General features: G+C 40.9%; 1 protein-coding gene across 1 annotated transcript in view; it reads right to left on the reverse strand.

The window, feature by feature from the left end:
* The window catches only part of LOC122808625 (tumor necrosis factor receptor superfamily member 5-like), a 448,756-nt gene that overhangs the window by 53,738 nt on the left and 374,952 nt on the right, over positions 1-20,066 (reverse strand). Inside the window, exon 6 of the mRNA XM_044079589.1 lies at positions 11,335-11,498. Within this exon, the coding sequence (XP_043935524.1) occupies positions 11,335-11,498 (164 nt within the window). The remainder of the gene's footprint in view (positions 1-11,334; positions 11,499-20,066) is intronic.

Below are 20,066 nucleotides of genomic sequence, written 5' to 3' on the forward strand. Positions count from 1 at the left end.
TGTAAATCCTGCATTACCAGATTTTCAAAGGTTTTTACTACACCATTATACGGAGGCTGAAAATCAGATTTTTTAAAATGAAAATGCTCATCCATATCATTACTTTGACTTTGTACCTGGTGTGCAAAATAATACTTAAGATTTAAACTTCTAGTAAATTGCTTTACATCCTTAATGACATCAAAGTGGGAAACATAAAATGATGGTACATAGCCCAACCCTTTGTTCAGCAGTTTAATTTGACTTACATCAAAGGTACATTTAGAAAGGTTAACAATCAAGTTATTCACATCAATATCAAAATTGTCAATGTCCCCATTAACAACCGGCATGGTTACATATTCTCCACTTGTAGTTTGGACAGGAACAACTGCTGTATTTCTTTTTCGGCGATGTTTACGGCCTCCCCGCCTAAAGGGGTATTAGGCCTCTTTCTCACTGGTGAGCTGTGCTGCTCTATGTCCCCTGCATCGTTGTCGGTATCCGTGTTGGAAAGACTGGATGAAAAATCAGTCATTTCAGTGGCTTGTGGATGTTTCAAAATGGGTCTAGCCCTTTTACGTTTAGCAGACCCACTTTTCTTTGACTCAAAGCGTACACCCCTTTTCAACTGTTTCCAAGAATATACCACATTATTTTTATAGTCATTCATGTCTCTAGCATATTTCTTCATCTTGCGTGTTTTTAATTCGCGTTCATGTCTGTCCATATCAATTTTAAACTGAGAGTATAGTTCCTTATATTGCCTCATATCTGAAAATGTAAGGATACGCTCTTGACATGCCCTCAGTAACACATTACTTTCATTAATCTGCACATCATAATACTCTATTAACAGTTCTATAAACATCTTAGAAGCAGTAAATTGCACCGCCCGCCATTTTGACATGAACGCTTGATTATCAGAGCCAACCCCAGGCTCTACATGTAAACGCAACCCCCGTGGTATAACTTTGGCCTGCAAATAAGCCTTTAACAGTTTATTGTGCCACACTATAGAGCGTACCTTATGGGACAACTGCCCCAAATGTTTGAAACAGTCCACTATATCGGTGCCTCCATCCAGCGTCGCCACATTACTAGCAAATAAATTGTTGGAAGTAGTAGCATTAGTTTGTCCAAAAATAGAACAATCATCTTTGTCCGCCATGATGTTATCCATGAAACATTGCAATTCTTCTCCCAATTCCGCCATAATAGAAAGTGCAAAACACTTCAACTGCTTACATACGCCTCCTTACCAAAAATAGAGTATACATTCAAAGATATAACCAATCCACGTTATATCCACCAAAAAGATGAACAGCAAACTGCCAAATAGACCAAAACCCAAACTTCCAGTTGCGCGATCATCTATGTAGTGCTCGGATAATATGCAAAAACACCAAAAACGAATCCAGCACAAAACAGGAGACACAAGCAGCACGTAGCTTAAATTTAAGCCTTTATTGTGAAATGCACAATCCCCAAACCGGTTTCGCTACTAAGAGCGTCATCAGTGAGTGCAGAATAACGTACTATCACGTATATTTATAAGGAGGCCAATACCCCGCCTCCTAAAAATGTTCCACAGCTTACCAACAATATGGCAATCACATACTTATAGTAAAACATGATATTTGGAACATTAATTGTCCTACACTATTACAGTGTCCTACACTATATATATATATATATATATATGTATATAGGTTCATAGGTTCATAGGTAGGTACTAGGCTATCTACCCAGAGGCATTTATAAGCATAGCCAGAATGTGTTAGCTTTCGCCTCCCTTTTAGATTAGTTTCCTGAGCCTCTGTCCAGCAGGGCCACTGAAGTGATCCCGGGGGTAAATTTACGATTTCCCATCCACTCATCAAGATTTCTCTTGAAGAGAGTCAGTGAAGGGCTTTGCCTAACCTAGATGGGGACTCTATTCCAGAGCGAGGGAAGTCTCTGGGACAGGAATCTATCCCTCCAGCATGTCCTATGTATTGTTGTGCTAAGGTTTAAATCCCTAGCGCGTGTGGCTCTAAGAGATTTGGTTTTCTTGAGCTGGAGCATGTCCATTAATTCCGGGTTAGACATGACCTTGTACATCAGGCAGAGATCACCTCTGAGTAGGTGGTAAGCAACCAAGTAGAGTTGGAGTTTCTTTAGTTGAGCTGCATAGGGCATCTGTTTAAGGCCCACGATCCTCTTGGTGAGGTACTTCTGTAGTCTTTCCAGCTGTTGCAGGTGTCGAGTAAGGTACATCCCAAATGGGGCATTGTACTCTATTATGGGCCTGATGAGCGATGAGTAGAGGGGCACAATAACCTCTCTTGATCTAGATGTGAACCCTTTCGTGATTAGGTGGACTACATAGAAGGATTTTCTAACCACTTTGGCAATGTGATTATCAAAGGAGAGGTTGCTATCTACTTGGGTCCCCATATCCCTAATTACATCTTCCATACTTAGTGGATTATCACCTATGTGGTAGTTTGTGGGCACTTTGTTTTTCCCAAAGGGGATGACTATGCACTTTTTGGCATTTAGCTTGAGGCCATGGTTCTGACACCAGGTATTCGTCTCCATGAGACCCTTCTAGAGGATGTCTGTGTCAGCCAGAGAGTCAATTATGGCCCCCAGTTTGCAATCATCTGCGAACCTGGTCAGCCATAGTCCTCCTGTGCTTGCCTGTACCTCAGAGAAGTATATACCGAAGAGTAGGGGTCTCAGGACTGAGCCCTGTGGGACGCCACTTGTAACCGGTTTAGAGTCGGACATGGCACCCTCAACTCTGACCATGTGAGTTCTATCCATGAGCCAGTTGGCAACCCATCTCGTGACATAGGGGTTAATGTTCAAGCTAGTAAGCTTATCAATAATGTCAGAGTGGGGGTTGGTATCAAAGGCTTTTGCGTGGTCCAGGTAGGATGTGTGGTCTACCTTTCCCTCTTCTATGGCCTTGGTAACTGCTTCAAAGAAGTCAACTAGGTTTAGGAGGCAAAATCTGTCTTTAACAAAGCCAAACTGGGTAGGGTCCAGTGTCTGGAGGTTCCCAATGTCTCTGTTAATGTGTTCCATGATGATGCACTCCATAGCTTTGCAGACCAGGCTAGTCGGGCTTATAGGGTGATAGTTCCCAGGATCCGTTGTGGCACCATCTTTGTGGATCAGGATAACTGTAGCTGTACATCATTCTTTTGGTACATAGCCTGTGGTAAGGCTGAATATGAGCAGTGAATTTAGGTGAGGGGTTAGTTCATTTTGGAGCTCATGTAAGACGCAGCCTGGGATACCATCCGGTCCCATTGATGCTGTGTTTTTGGCTTTGGAAAGGGCTGTTTTCACCTATGAGTCTGTGATGTCTGGGGCTCTACATTCTTCTGGGATGGACACGGGCCCTTTTGGGGGTGAGGATGGGGTAAAGTTTGCACTGAACCTGTCAGCCAGGATGTTGGCAATGTCAGTTGGTTCAGTGTATTTTTTGCCATTTTGCACTAGCTCAGAGCAGATCTGAGCGTTGCCACCTAGATTCTTGACATAGCTAAAGGAGGCTTTGTGATTATCTTTAGAGTCTTTGGCAATTTTTCTTTCGAATATATATATATATATATATATATATATATATAAATATGGATCTATGCTGATCCATCAAAACTACATTTCATCGAAACATACAAGATAGAGCTCACTTTTGCGAAAGTGCATTTTATCGAAAATGCACTTTTGCAAAAAAGCACACAAAAAAAAAACAACACTCCAAAAAACTAAAAAAAAGCAGTACTCACGTTTATGCAGGAGGACAAGCCCCCCCCCCCTGCACCCCATATTCTCACTCCGAGATTGCACTACTGTGGGGGAAAGGGAATATTCCCTTATCCCCGCTGTACCGCAATCTAAACAACATTTTACATAGTTGTATAATCAACAATACATGTTGATGTACAACTAAATCTACATGCAAGCAACTGTTTGCTTAGTTACCTTTCAGCGAAAGTGCATTTTCGACTAAATGCACTTTTGCGAAAGTGAGTTAGATCATGTGCATTTCGATGAAACGTACTTTTGATAGTAAGACCAGGATCCATCTATACATATATATAGGTCCCCTATGAAATCCCAAACGCACAGAATCTCGACGCCCAAAATACCGAGATGAAAAGCCCGAAACCTCACATTACCGAAACGTTGAAAGCATGAAATTCAAAATTGTGAAACTAATACATACATACAGCACACACAAAAACATACACACACCCTCCCCCCATAACAAAACAAACCACCCTACACTGTGCCCCCCACACCCCCCTACTTTATTATTCTAACTCTGAGATTGCACAAACATATACACAAGGCAAACTCACACCCACACATTATAGTCCCTCACACACACACACACACACACACACACACACACACACACACACACACACACACACACACACACACACACACACACCACAGTCACAACACACACTTACACTCACTAAAGCTCCTCACAAACACAGTTACACACACATACTTACCTGAACCGCAACACCAGAAGCGCTAACTCAAAATCCCTTAACATCGGGATTTTGGATTTCGCGCTTCTGGTCTTTCGGTAATGTGGGGTTTCGGGCTTTTCGTCTTGGTATTTTGGGCGTTGGGATTCTGTGCACTCGGGATTTCGTAGGGGACCTATATATATATATATATATATATATATATATATATATATATATATATATATATATATGAATATATTGGATACCTTCATGATCTATACTGATATCTATATCGATATTTATCTATAGATAGAGATATAGGTAAAGGTATAGATGTAGATATATATGCTGGATACCTTCATGAGGTTTGAATACTCACTTTGTTGAGTGCAATTTATAATTGGGGAAGTGGTCAAATTAACTTTTTGTCAAGTGCTGGGCATACCAAATGAAGTTAGACTGAATGTGTGCAAGTAAGGTAGGTTAGATTGAATGTGTGCAGGTAAGCTACTGTAGACTGAATGTGTTTGACTAAGGTAAGTTTCACTGTGTGCACATAAGGTAAGTTATATTGAATGTGTGTGGGCAAGGTTCAGCATTGCAGGTAGGAGTGTGTGTGTCTGTGTGTGGGTTATAGTTAGAGTAAGGGTCAGGGAAGGGGGATTTAGTGCTGTTCATGTGTGTTGCTGACATATGTAATATGTGTCTGAGTGTCTTTTGTTGTGGTAGTGTTAGGGCAAGCATTTCCTAAGTAAGGTGTATTGTTGGGGTTAGGGACAGGAACATAGTACCGGACATGGTTAACATGCGTTAGTAAGGTGGTGCAGTGTATTCGACCATTTAACATACTCTCATACATAAATATATATATATATATATATATATATATATATATATATATATATATATATATATATATATATAGGTCCCCTTCAAAACATCTAAAACCTATAACATCATCTTAATTTCATAACACTGAGACCAGAACATCTAAAAACCCAAAATATCTAAAGCCTATAACATTTAATTTCATCACATCTAACAGTACAACTCACATGAAAATAACACCCCCTCCACATATAACGACGTATAATGACATCAAACTACCAAACACACTTTTTACTACATTTCTGCAGGGGAGCTTGATACAGTGGGGTTAGGAAATTAACGTTTTCCCACTGTAGTGCGATCTTGGAGTTGGTATATTTAATTTACGGGGGGTGTGAATAACGTAGAAAAAGTGCGTTTGGTAGTTTGATGTCGTTATATGAGGAGGGGATGTTATTTTCTTGTGATTTGTAGTGTTAGATGTTATGAAATTCAATGTTATGGGTTTTAGATGTTCTGGTCTCAATGTTATGAAATTAGATGTTATGGATTTTAGATGTTTCAAAGTAGACCCATATATATATATATATATATATATATATATATATATATATATATATATGTAAAACTATTATCATACTGTTTGTAACACTCAGTGACTGATTATTTATTTAGGAAAATACTTTTGTAGGATAGTTAAAGTAATTAGCAATAATTCACAGCCTATCCTGTCATGAGAGTGGGGTGATATAGGAAGTAAAGGGAGTATAAAATAAAAAATAAATAAATAACAGAAATACTTGAAGATAGAGAATAAAAATGTATATCTAACACACCAAGATCAGTGCAGCTCTGCTTAAAGTTTTCAAGGCATGCACGCTGCAGTTATATATCTGGGTACTGGGAACTTTGAAAACACTAAGGAAAGAGATAGACTAGCATTGCCAAGAAGGCACAGAAGGTGAGTAAGTACATTTATATAGCTACTGCCTCTTTGGTAACAAGGTTAAATTCAGTAGTGTCCTCAGTGTGATTTGGGCTGGTAAGTTGTTTGGTTAAAGTTTTAAATTTAATAAATTATTAACTTGTGCCTAGGACTCCTAGGTGTAACTATTTCCCGGCACATTATCCTTGTTTAGTATTGGAAATGCAAACAAAAGGAAGGAAGCAATAATCCAGTAAATGAGCATATGGGGAGAAAAGAGGAACAGAAGAAAGAGAAAATGTACTTGCAATATATCAGAAAATACGACTGAGCTATGAAGGAGAACTGCAACACATTTGAGACAGGACAGGACTGATCTTTCATCAAAAACCTTATATTATGTGTTAAATGTATTTTATAGGTAAATCTTGCAAGGCCACGTTACCAGGAACAAACAGCATGATATAATTGCATACAAAAATGATGTTGAGGTTTGCGTAATGGTTAAGGTGTTTACCTTTCAGACACAAGGTGCAGGGTTTGATTCTCACATGGGGTAATTGCCTAGGCTTAAAACGGCCCACAAGGGCAATTAGCCCAGTACTAAGCTATGAACCTATGAATGCATCATAGTCAAATGCTGACAAAGCTGTGTTATCAAAAGCACATAAAATACATGTTATTGCTGGATAATTAAGTCCTCCCATCAACAAACAATGTCATATATAAGCTTCATGTCTAGCACACTGCATGATTTGTAATTTTATGCTGTGACTATGAAATCCACTCCCACAAAACAGTTACTCCTGGGGTGGGGGGCATGAATAACTGAATACATACACTCTGACACATAAAGCACACAGAAATATTAAACAGGGTGCCTGCTTTGGGAATAGTTCTCCATATGATAATTGTGCAGACCCCCACTGCTGGGTGTAGATGTGTGCTTTTCAGGTTTCAGAACAGGTCTGAGACACCGCAGTGGATGGGACAGGAATAAGCATACCTCACAACCTCTTAGCACAAGAAATCTGGACAAAGCCAAAAATAAGAGGAGACAATGGCTCAAAAATAGGGCAACATTTAAATGGTTTTCTTATAAACTTAGAAAGTTGTTAGAAAAAAAAGTGTGTTACCATGCATTTCTGAAGGATACAAAGTCTGAAGCTCAGATGTCTGTCATTATTTAGTGACTTCATTCTTCAATGATTTGCCAGAAAACTATAAGGTTTATGAGGATTGGACCAAAAATTATGAGGCAAAAATCTGGACATTCTGGGAAAATCTTTACAGTTGAGAGGTATGTGACTGAGGCAGTTCCCACATCAGTGAGTCAGAGCCAGCCACTGACATAGTGCTTGATGTCTCTCCTCTCCCCTGGGAATGCGCAGCATGCATGCAGCATCCTCTCCCCTGGGAACGTGCAGCATGCATGCAGCATCCTCTCCCCTGGGGACGTGCAGAATGCATGCAGCATCCTCTCCTCTGGGAACGTGCAGCATGCATGCAGCATCCTCTCCTCTGGGAACGTGCAGCATGCATACAGCATCCTCTCCTCTGGGAACGTGCAGCATGCATGCAGCATCCTCTCCTCTGAGAATGTGCAGCATACATGCAGCATCCTCTCCTCTGGGAATGTGCAGCATACATGCAGCATCCTCTCCCCCTGGGAACGTGCAGCATGCATGCAGCATCCCCTCTCCTGGGAACATGCAGCATGCATGCAGCATCCTCTCCCCTGGGAATGTGCAGCATGCATGCAGCATCCTCTCCCCTGGGGACGTGCAAAATGCATGCAGCATCCTCTCCTCTGGGAACGTGCAGCATGCATGCAGCATCCTCTCCTCTGGGAATGTGCAAAATACATGCAGCATCCTCTCCTCTGGGAATGTGCAGCATGCATGCAGCATCCTCTCCCCTGGGAACGTGCAGCATGCATGCAGCATCCTCTCTCCTGGGAATGTGCAGCATGCATGCAGCATCCTCTCCCCTGGGAATGTGCAGCATGCATGCAGCATCCTCTCTCCTGGGAACGTGCAGCATGCATGCAGCATCCTCTCCCCTGGGAATGTGCAGCATACATGCAGCATCCTCTCCTCTAGGAACGTGCAGCATGCATGCAGCATCCTCTCCCCTGGGAACGTGCAGCATGCATGCAGCATCCTCTCCCCTGGGAACGTGCAGCATGCATGCAGCATCCTCTCCCCTGGGAACGTGCAGCATGCATGCAGCATCCTCTCCCCTGGGAACGTGCAGCATACATGCAGCAAACTGAACAGTTGTTAAGGCAAAGAAGGGAATGGAGACTCAGAAATACACAGGAAGATTTTCTCAAGCTTTGTTTTGAAAGTTATCACTCTCTTATCTCATGTACCCTCCATGATCAGCTGATCACATGCATGTGCTGTTTACGGAATATACAGATCTTCCCTCCTGCTTCATCACAGAAGGTTAGGCAGTGAAACACTGCAAGGTTATTAACTGATGGGATAATGCATTGTAACCTGAAATGTATTGTGGGGGAAGAAAGCTCTCCACAGACAGCCAAATGCATGAGTTCAAAGCTAGTGCTGAGTGGGATGTAAAGAAGAAAGATGGAGTAATGTTCCTAGCTCAGAGGTCTACTTTTGCCACAGCTGTGTCCTCTTGCCACTTCACTAAGGTTCCATTGTCCTCTATGTTTACTTGCTATAAACTCGTCTACTGGCTGTCATATGGACTTGCTGCAGAATCCAGCCAGAAAATATTCATATAAGCACACGAAACCTTGTGAAGACAGGAATAGTTTGAGGCATTGATGATAAAACTCAGTTTTTAGAGAATGATCTGCATCTCTATGGATTCCCTGAAGGACTGCTAGTAGAAAGTCTTGTGGAGTCAGAAGCAGCCCTACCACTCGTGTTAAGAGCTGCAGTGAAAAAGGGCTGTGATTCGGAGACACATTAGATACAAAAAAAAAAGACATCGATACTGGCTAGTTTGCATGGCTCTGAAGCATTGTTAGCTACGGTGAGTGCAGATCAGCACGTTCCTGTGACGTGCCGCACTGGCACAAGCACCCCTTCATTCACTCACTCACAAAGACACCCACACACACACACACACACACACACACACACACACACACACACACACACACACACACACACACCTAGAAACAGACACACACACACACACAAACACTTCCATGTACACAGACAAGCACATGCACACATACACACATTAATATACACACAAACACATATATACACATTATTACACACACACAGACACATTAATAGGCACGCAAACACATGCATGTACACACACATACTCACAAACACGTAAACTTATACACACAAATACAAACATACACATGTAAACACATGCATACACATACAACACACACACACACACACACACACACACACACACACACACACACACAAACGCACACATCACGTACATGTTCTGTGCTGTTAGAACATCCCTGATAGCTCCTTTTTTTCTACCTTCATAAATCACGGATGATTAAGGTTAATCATTAATGCCAGACATTGGAGTTTCACATTTCACAGCCTTCAGTAAATGCATGCCAGTGCAAAAGCTGTTACATTAGTGACTTTGTACATTTATAAGAGGAATAATCACAATTCATCCTGATGGTGTCTTTTTCTCACCATTATTTTTGGATTTCACTAGATTTGTTGTGCTACGAGGTTGAGAGGTATACTTGCATGTGCCCTCTCCCTCTCTCCTGTAACTTATAAACTGTTGTAGGCCTTTAATAATGCTCCAGGTCCTCATTTTATTATTAAAAAATCCCTTGTAACATTAACTTATCAGTTGACATTGAGGGTTAATGCTTCTGTTTCCTGTGTCAATGATGTAGGGTTTGAAGGCCTTTCCTCCTCCTTTGTATATTAGTATTATTAATATTTTGTAACTTTTATTTCTTGTAGTCTGTTATCTCTGATATCTGGTGGTGCAGTGGACCAATATCCTTGGTGGGAGGGTGCAGAGACTGAATCCATTTTACTTGCCTTAAAGCACATTGTTACAGAGATATCCCTGGTCTCTAGTGGTCCCTTCCAACCTGCATTATCTTTAAGTGCTCTTAAGGCACAATGTAAGAGCTATCCCTTGTGTCTAGGGTTTCCCATGATTTATATCTTTGGTAAGTGTTTCATCTATTAGTTACTGCTCTCCCATCCCATGTCTTTTTTAAGTGCCGTTGAGGCATGCTGTTAAAGATGTATCTCTGCTGCCTAATGATTCCCCATCAATGTTCCAGGATTTTTTCCTTAGTCCAGAGGAATGCTGAGGTATAACAGACCCCCAACCCACACAAACATACATATTTACACATTCATACATACCCCCCCAACACACACACCACCCCACATGACTGGACTCCTGACATAAACATCACACACTCCCACACACACACACACACACACACACACACACACACACACACAAACACACACACACACACACACACACACACACACACACACACACACACACACACACACATACATACACACACAATGTTATACTCGCAGATGCATCCCCATACATACAGACACACAGATAGCCCCCTATACTACCTGCCTGCTAAGCTCCCTGGCACTTACCTATACTGCAATGGATGAACACGACATTTTGGTTATACTGTTCATTAACATGAATGGCCAGAAGTGGCTAAATTTATTTATGCAGCCAAAGTTTATCCCAGGCAGTTCTGGGGGAGAGCACATGCCTAATTAGCATATGCCTCTCTCCAGGACTGCCTCATTAGCATAGTGGCAGGGATGTCTCTTAATCAGAAATGCTTATAGCGAGGTGAGCACCTCAACAGCGCCTTTTTGAATAGTCCAAGAGTCTTCAGCCTGAAGACTTTGTCAGAGAATTACAAAGTCTGGAAAATGGCAGTCCTGGACACTAGTTATGTCTGAGACATCTAGGCGGCAAATGAATGACATTATCTACTACACTCAAACTTATGGTACCGACCAAGAAAGACACAGTGACAGGAAAAAAATGCACTGATTCATCACATCTGCCTATATGAAGAACATTCATACAGTAAACAGGAGGCGATACTTCTGAAAAACCCTGAGTCAAAACATCACTTACCATACCGCCATCTCCGAATGCAGAGTATGAGGGGGATAAGGGCCAACGCCAGAGGTGTAATCATTAGTACGCCTATAAGGAGCACTATCCGTGACCGATGACCACACTTCACATCTGAAGTGGCAGAACCATTCTCCACCCTGACTAATACAAGATCTTCACATCTGTAACATAAAAAAGCAAATCTTAGAAACTCTTTCAAGAGTCATTAAAAGAGAAATAAATTAAAAGTCTGTGTGCCTTTCATATTTTAAGTTTGGAAATGAAAGAGGGTGTAAATGTTTCACTTACTGTTCTCAGAGATTAAGAAAGAGTTGACATATTTTTTTCCAATTAATTTATTAATCAGGTCACCACATTAAGAACAGCAGCAGGTCTAGAAACTTACAAAAGGAGGTACACTGGCCAAGTAAATCATTTGTATTTGTACTGGGAGAAGCCTCAACACGTTTAGCAGTAGGTTTTGGAATTTAAAGTGGGAGTGGGCACAAGGCCTTGCAGCACTCAAGGGTCTGCCACTCAGACACAAGTACCACTTTTCAGGGCTATGAATCAAGAACAGTGTCTGGACTAAGGAAGAGTAATGCAATATGCAAACAGAAAGTGAGGGAATCACACTCGTCTCCAAGGTAAAGCTTATTGGTAGCTCATAGCATTAAGCTATTGTGCTAAAATACCAAACACATTGCAACTCTATATTTTGTATTAAGTGCAATATCCTTGGCATAAAAGTAGGTGCCTTAATGTCTGGATGGAAAACTGTCAATGCAAAATGTTAAAATGCCATCCTTCTGTAAGTGAACTGAAATTAAATATCATATTATCAGAGGTCCTGGCTTTCATGACAAAAGCTTGCAAATTATAAATGTTCACGAAAAGTATGCAACAACACAAGAACGAAGCAGTGGAAGAAGTATGTAGCTGCTCGTACGACAGGACACAATAATTATCCAAAAGTAGGTTTTATTTGTAGATCAACAAACGGCCATAAATCAAACAAAACTGGTTAAGCGCTTTCGGCTGTACCCCAGCCTTCCTCAGAACAACTATTGAGGTGTGCAAATGGTATATATATACATCCAGCTAGTCACAATTAAGTAATTAATTAATTAATCAAGCCAGCTGAAAGCCCGCCAAAACCAACAAAAGACTGAATAAAAAATCTGAATAAAACTGAATTACTTTAAAAAATTACTTTCAAGAAGTAGTGCAATACTGTGTAATTTTAAAAACTTTTAAAAACATTTGCAATAATATATAGCATAAATATAGAAGTTCTAAAAGTTCAAAAAGTTAAAAGTGTAATAAAACAAGTGTTTGATGTAACATAACCACAATTAAATCTATTTACATTCAGCGGACCAATACACATGTCCTTACAAAAATCCTAATTGTTTATACTTGTATTTATTCTAATACTAAAAAGGGGTTTTAAGCTAATATAATATAATCATTGAGGCCAGGAGGTCTTGTAGAATCTGTTATAATTTCTACTTGTATTTATTCTAATGCTAAAAAGGGTTTTAAGCTAATATAATCATTGAGGCCAGGAGGTCTTGTAGAATCTGTTATAATCTGCCATTTACTTTCACAAAATGATAGTTTCATTTTCCAATCCCCTCCAAAAGGTGTACAATCAATCTGTTCAATAATGGAAAATAAGAAGCAGTGGTCTTCCCCTTTGTCTAGAATGTGTCTGTATAGTGCATTTTTTGTGTCCTGCTTTCCTATTCTGTACACATGTTCATAGATTCGCCTGTTAAATTGCCTCTCTGTTTTTCCGATATAATGTGCATTACATTTTTTACAGATAGCCACATACACAATCTGTTTTGTTTTGCAGTTTCCTCTTCCACATCTAATAGTTGTGTGACAGATGTCTCCAAGAATAATGGTCTTACTTGGATTTATGTATTTGCACTGCTTGCAATTTCCACATTTCACTGTGCCAAGTTTTTTATTAATGTTTTGTTTGGAGCAGCTGCCTCTTTCCAACAGTCTTTTCAAATTGGGGGCTGTTTTAAAAACACATCTTGGTGCACGGTCCAAAATGTGGTCCTTATCCATGACCATCAAGGTGTTCCAATGTTTTTCCAAAATTTCTCTGATAATATATGTACTGGGGGTATATGTAAGGACACAGACCCTTTCCAAGGGAGTAGTGGATGTGGATTCCTTGAGGGATGGTAGGTATGAACCTAGTAAAGGTGGATATTTCTTGCCCCATTCCCCTTGTACAAATTGAATAACCTTATTGACCATTTTGTCAGGGTACGCTCTTCTAAGAAACATGTCCTTGATAGTGTTAAGTTCAGATTCTAATATGTGTGTGTTGGATGACATCCTTGCCGCACGTATACATTGTCCTTTGAAAACGTTGTGGAATACGTGTGGAGGATGGTTACTGCTGTAATGAACGTAGTCATTCGAGAAAGTAGGTTTTCTGTATATTCTCGAAGTGAACCCTAGTTCATTACTGCTCAATAGTACATCCAGATAAGAGATCTCCTTATGACTGAATTCATGGGTGAATTGAAGAAACTCCACAGTGTTGTTCAAATAAATCATGAATTCCTGTAGTCTATCTTCGGATGCCTTCCACAAGATAAAGATGTCATCCAAATATCTGATGTATAAGGCTATGTCCTTGTAGTAGGGGCTTTTGAACACATGTTCAGATTCCCATTCTGCCATGACTAGATTGGCAAAAATCGGGGCACATGCTGCCCCCATGGCCACTCCTCTAGTCTGCCTAAAAAATTCTCCCTGAAATGAGATGTAGTTGTAGTCCAGTACAAGAGACATCATGTCGCAAATGAGGCTGATCTTTTCCCATGAAAAATCGGTGAACTTGGTAAGACTTCTTTCAAAAAATTCCAGTCCCTCTGTCCTGGGTATATTGGAAAAAAGGTCGACCACATCCACTGTTAAGTAAATCAAGTTGGTGTTCCATATATCCTTGGTGATGGCCCCCAAAAACCTCCATGAGTCCTTGATAATATGTTGAATGTTGTCATAGGTCTTCTTGAGCCAACTGTCAATCAATCTGCCGATATTGAATGTTTTGGACCTGGAGCCTGATACAATGGGACGAAAAGATGGTTGAGAAACGGATTTGTGTATCTTTGGGATACCCACCATCTTGGCTAAAACTGGATGGTCCACCTTAATGTAGGAATATGTGTCGTTGGAAATCCTATTGTCTATAAGGTATTCCTCTATGATAAGGTCTATGCGCTTGTGGCCTATGTTCACCTGATTGAGGGAAATGCTCTCATAATTCCCGGAGTTCTGAAGTATGTTGTATATCTCACAGTTGTAGTTGTCAGTAGAAAAAATCACAGCTCCCCCTCCCTTGTCAGGTTTCATAACCCTGATATCTTTGTTTAAGGTGAGATCCGATAGACATTTTCTCTCCAACACTGTAAGATTGTCATATGTGCTGTGTCTCTTGTCTTGCATCCTGGTGTGTGACCAGTAAATGTCATGACAAACAAGTTGTTCAAAGTTTTGTACATGGGGGTTGGAAGCCGGTATGTATGTGCTTTTCTTAGTTAACTCGGTACCTGCTATGCCCTTGGTCTTGGAATGGGACTCGGCATTGTTGTTGAATTGTAGGGCTAAATTCAATTTTCTACAGTATTTTTTAATCTCCTTGATATTATCGAATATATTCCATCCTCTCATAGGTATGAATTTCATACCTTTGCTTAGCAATTCTGCACATGCATCAGTGACCTCCATGGTAGAATAGTTAAAAACCTTGAATCCATCATGAGTGATGATAGTGTGTCCTGTCGTACGAGCAATTATAAATGTTGTTTTCTGTGGGTTGCTTTTCAACATGTAGATGTTTTGAGACCAATTTTATTTGTATGACTTGAGTGTCCTCACAGCCAACATCATCAGGGCTTTGACGTTAAAACGGAAAGTACCCATACCGTATGAAGATGAAGGGCAACCTGGTGGAACTTCAAAATTTAATATGGGGCATCCTAAAACTTTGAAAAGTTAAGTGTGGCCTTTATCAAGTAACAGTGAAGTGCGAAACCTAGTGTTATATAGTGAAAAGCACCTGCATTCCCTGGAGTAGGGAGCATACACACACACACACACACACACACACACACACACACACACGCGCACACACATGCACACACACGCCCGCATGCACGCACGCACGCACACACGCGTGTGCACACACACACACACACACACACACACACACACACACACACACACACACACACACAGACACAGACACACACACACATACACACACACACACACACACACACACACACACACACACACACACACACACACACACACACACACACACACACACACACACACAAACACATACACAGACCTGATACTTATATATGTTAACTCCAAGATATTTTTCACATCAGAGAAATGGGAATACTCTAAGATACAAAAATTTTGCACATTTCCTTGTAATCACACATAAGTTGTTCCATCTCAGAGGATCACACTCAATTCTTTAACCTGCAACAAGAACTCCAGCTAAAGGAACATTTGCAGTTTAAATGGTCATTCTTGAAATGCCACATTTTGAGGAAGCATTTATGGTTAGAGTTTAAGTTTTACTGACTCAAATTAAAGTAGAAAGCGTTCTGTATTTATTCACTCACAGGTTCACAGAAAGTCCTGGGGACAACTGGAGAGTCTAGTCTAATTTCCGGGTTGTCTCAGAGCATTATCTGATTCAGTAACAAGCCCAGAGTCAAACAATAGGCAAATAGAGGCTGAGGGAATCAAACCGTGGACTACAAAAAAAACAGCTCATAGCCTTAAGACTAGAGAGGTTGTTGACTGCAACTGTGCTACAAAATATAAGTATCTTGATTTTTTTGATTATTCTTACAGATTACTGTTTTTACAATTTAATATATATAAAGCACTTTTTCTATTCAGTATCTTCACAAATCCTTATCTGTTTAAAAACTTTCATTTGTCTCTGTAGTGCTTGCTGTCTTGTAGGCTATTTCGTCCCACTCTCCCTCCCTGTTGGTGTCTTGCTCTTATACTTGGTGGCTTTGCAGTTGCCCGCCCCTACTGTGACACACCTCCCAGTCTAGTGTCATTAGCTCATTCTGCTTAATACAGAGAGAACATTTGATAAGGCCTTCTGTTCCTCCTTTTTCCCTTTCAAAAAGTAAAACAAAACTTTTTTTTTTTCCTCTTTCGCCTGAACCTTCTTGTGTTCTGACTGTCCTTCTCAAACATTTTGGAAATATACAGTATATTTCAGAGCATTTGTTATAACTGTATTTGCTATAACTGATTTAAGTATTTTTTTCTGGCTTTTTGATTATTTACTGCTTAGCGACTGCATTTTAGCCTGTTTATACAGCTCTGCATTCTATTTAAACTCTTTTTGTGTTAACTGTTTTGCACTTTTAAAAAGTTAGTTGTTGCTTAATTTTACCTGTAGGCTAACACACTCAAGTGCGCTAGCCACTTAAAAGCATTTATAGCATTTACTGTCTGTTTTCTGAAAAAAAAAAAAAAAAAAAAAAAAATCTTGTTTTCCCGCCTTACTGAACTAGAATATTCCAGTCTTCAGAGTTTGCTGACCTCTGGGCTTTGTCTTGGTTCCTGTGCTATTTCATATCCTTATTTGGATAAAAGGAAGCGTCTTTGTTCACCAGTGGGAGTGGGGAGCACTGAGCGGCCTATTTGTCCCTAGAGGAGTGGTTCCAGCCAGAAACTTGTAGTCTATTGGCCATTTTGGGTCAATTCCTAGCTCTTTACAGCCCCCTGTAATAAAGCCCGCTTTAGCGTGCTTTTTCGCTTGTATTCAACTCAACACAGCTCCTCGTGGTGTCCTGCAGAGTTCTACAAGCAGCAGAGAGCAAAAGAGTGACTTTTTCCTGATTTAAGTATTTTTTCTGGCTTTTTGATTATTTACTGCTTAGCGACTGCTTTTTCGCCTGTTCATACAGCTCTGCATTCTATTTAAACTGTTTTTTGTGTTGATTAACTGTTTTGCACTTTTAAAAAAGTTATTTGTTGCTTAATTTTACCTGTAGGCTAACACACTCAAGTGCGCTAGCCGTTTAAAAGCATTTATAGCATTTACTGTCTGTTTTTCTTCTGTTTTCTGCAAAAAAGAAAAAAACAAAAAAAAAATCTTGTGTTCCCGCCCTACTGAACTAGAATATTCCAGTCTTCAGAGTTTGCTGACCTCTGGGCTTTGTCTTGGTTCCTGTGCTATTTCATATCCTTATTTGGATAAAAGGAAGCGTCTTTGTTCACCAGTGGGAGTGGGGAGCACTGAGCGGCCTGTTTGTCCCTAGAGGAGTGGTTCCAGCCAAAAACTTGTAGTCTATTGGCCATTTTGGGTCAATTCCTAGCTCTTTTCAGCCCCCTGTAATAAAGCCCGCTTTAGCGTGCTTTTTCGCTTGTATTCAACTCAGCACAGCTTTTCGTGGTGTCCTGCAGAGTTCTACAAGCAGCAGAGAGCAAAAGAGTGACTTTTTCCTGATTTAAGTATTTTTTTCTGGCTTTTGATTATTTACTGCTTAGCGACTGCATTTTCGCCTGTTTATACAGCTCTGCATTCTATTTAAACTGTTTTTGTGTTGATTAACTGTTTTGCACTTTTAAAAAAGTTATTTGTTGTTTAATTTTACCTGTAGGCTAACACACTCGTGTGCTAGCCGTTTAAAAGCATTTATAGCATTTACTGTCTGTTTTTCCTCTGTTTTCTGCAAAAAAAAAAAAAAAAAAAATCTTGTTTTCCCGCCTTACTGAACTAGAATAGTCCAGTCTTCAAAGTTTGCTGATCTCTGGGCTTTGGCTTGGTTCCTGTGCTATTCCATATCCTTATTTGGATAAAGGGAAGCTTCTTTGTTCACCAGTGGGAGTGGGGAGCACTGAGCAGCCTATTTGTCCCTAGAGCAGTGGTTCCAGCCAGAAACTTGTAGTCTATTGGCCATTTTGGGTCAATTCCTAGCTCTTTTCAACCCCCTGCTATAAAGCCCGCTTTAGCGCGCTTTTGCATGATTTAGTGCGGATTTGCCCATAGAGCACCATTGGGCAGCGCCGGTTAAACAAGGTTAAACTATTTCTGGCTCCGTAAAGTCTGCTTTTCAATTTTTCCCTTAGAACTTCTCTACTTGCAATCTAAACAGTCTATTCTCTATCTCAAAAGCTCAGCACTTGCTCCTAAAGCATTTTTATATAGGTAAAGCTCAGCACTTGCTCCTAAAGCATTTTTATATAGGTAAAAGTACTTGTATACTAAACAAAGTACTACATTAGCCTAGAATCCCCTTGAGTACCCATTTCCCAATAGGTCCCTTCTGACTCAGTTACACAGCAAACTTTTTCACTTTTTCTAGCATGTCGAAGGGTCAGTTGCTAGCGTCCTCTCCTGTTCAGCTGGTGAATCTGAGCATCTTGAGGCAATGTTACAATTGCCTCATGTACACAGACAACCCACTCCTTCTCCCACAAAACACAAATACATGTGAGAGATGCAACTATATAGCCAAACTGGAGGCTGAGCTCTCTCAACTCAGGACTGGCAAGACCAGACAGGAGGAGAAGGAAACCACGCACACCACAAACCCAGTTTCACATAGAACTATCACAACTGCAAAACAAACACATAAACACACAAAGACATACTCGGAGGCACTGATCAAAAATCTACCAAAACTACAGAGGCCTCCAAAGCAGACACCCAAGCAACTGCCACCTCAAGACATAAGACATGCAACACATAGTTCTCAAAGTCAGTGTGCTAAACAGTCACAGCCCTTAAGGCCAAACACAATGCCAGACACACTTGTTATAGGTGACTCCATAGTCAGACACACTGACGTCCCACTCACCAGACTGAACAAGGAAAAGATCACAGTAAGCTGCCTGTCAGGCACTAGAATCCGCCACATAACACAAGCACTCAGGTCACTCCACAGCAAGTACAAGTATGACTCAGTCATTGTCCATGCCGGTGTGAACGACCTGAGACGTACCTCCCTGGACTACATGAAAAGAGACATAGAGGAGCTCTCAGATTATGTAGCCAGGCCGGTATGACCCTGACCCTGAGCAGTATCCTACCCTCACCAAGAATGATGCCACAATACAGAGACAAAATGATCAGCTTTAATAATTGGCTTAATTACTGGTGTCATTCTAAGGGGATCCAATGTCTGTCTGCCTGGGATGACATGCTTGACAAGCCACGCTGCTTCGCAAGGGATGGCTTGCACCTGTCACCCTTGGGCTTCCGGCTATTGGCAAAGGCTCTTGCCACTCCCATAGTGCCTTTTTTAGGCAAGGCTCAAATGATAAACCTACCGCCCTAGAAAACAAAAATGGAGAAAAACTAAGGGTAATACTGCTCAATGCCAGAAGTCTAAACCTCAAGATGCATGCCCTCGAAGCCCTCCTCAGTATGGAGAACATCGATGTCTGTGCTGTGACTGAAACCTGGTTCAAGGCTCCTGAGAGCAACCCAGCACTATCAGGTTATACCTCATATCATGCGTTCCGGCCCCAAAATCCAGACCGAACCACAAAAGGAGGGGGAGTATCCATATTCATAAAGGATACCCACACCTCCAGGTTAGTGGCAACGCACGAAGCATCGGAGACCATCCAGGTGCAATTAACCATAGGTAAAACTGCCCTACAGTTTGTAACATGCTACAGACCACCTTCTCAAACTCAGGAAACCCACACAGCCTTCC

This window comes from Protopterus annectens, chromosome 8.part0 (genome assembly GCF_019279795.1).
Source record: "Protopterus annectens isolate FY-2018-M chromosome 8.part0, PAN1.0, whole genome shotgun sequence".
Taxonomy (NCBI): Eukaryota; Metazoa; Chordata; order Ceratodontiformes; family Protopteridae; genus Protopterus; species Protopterus annectens.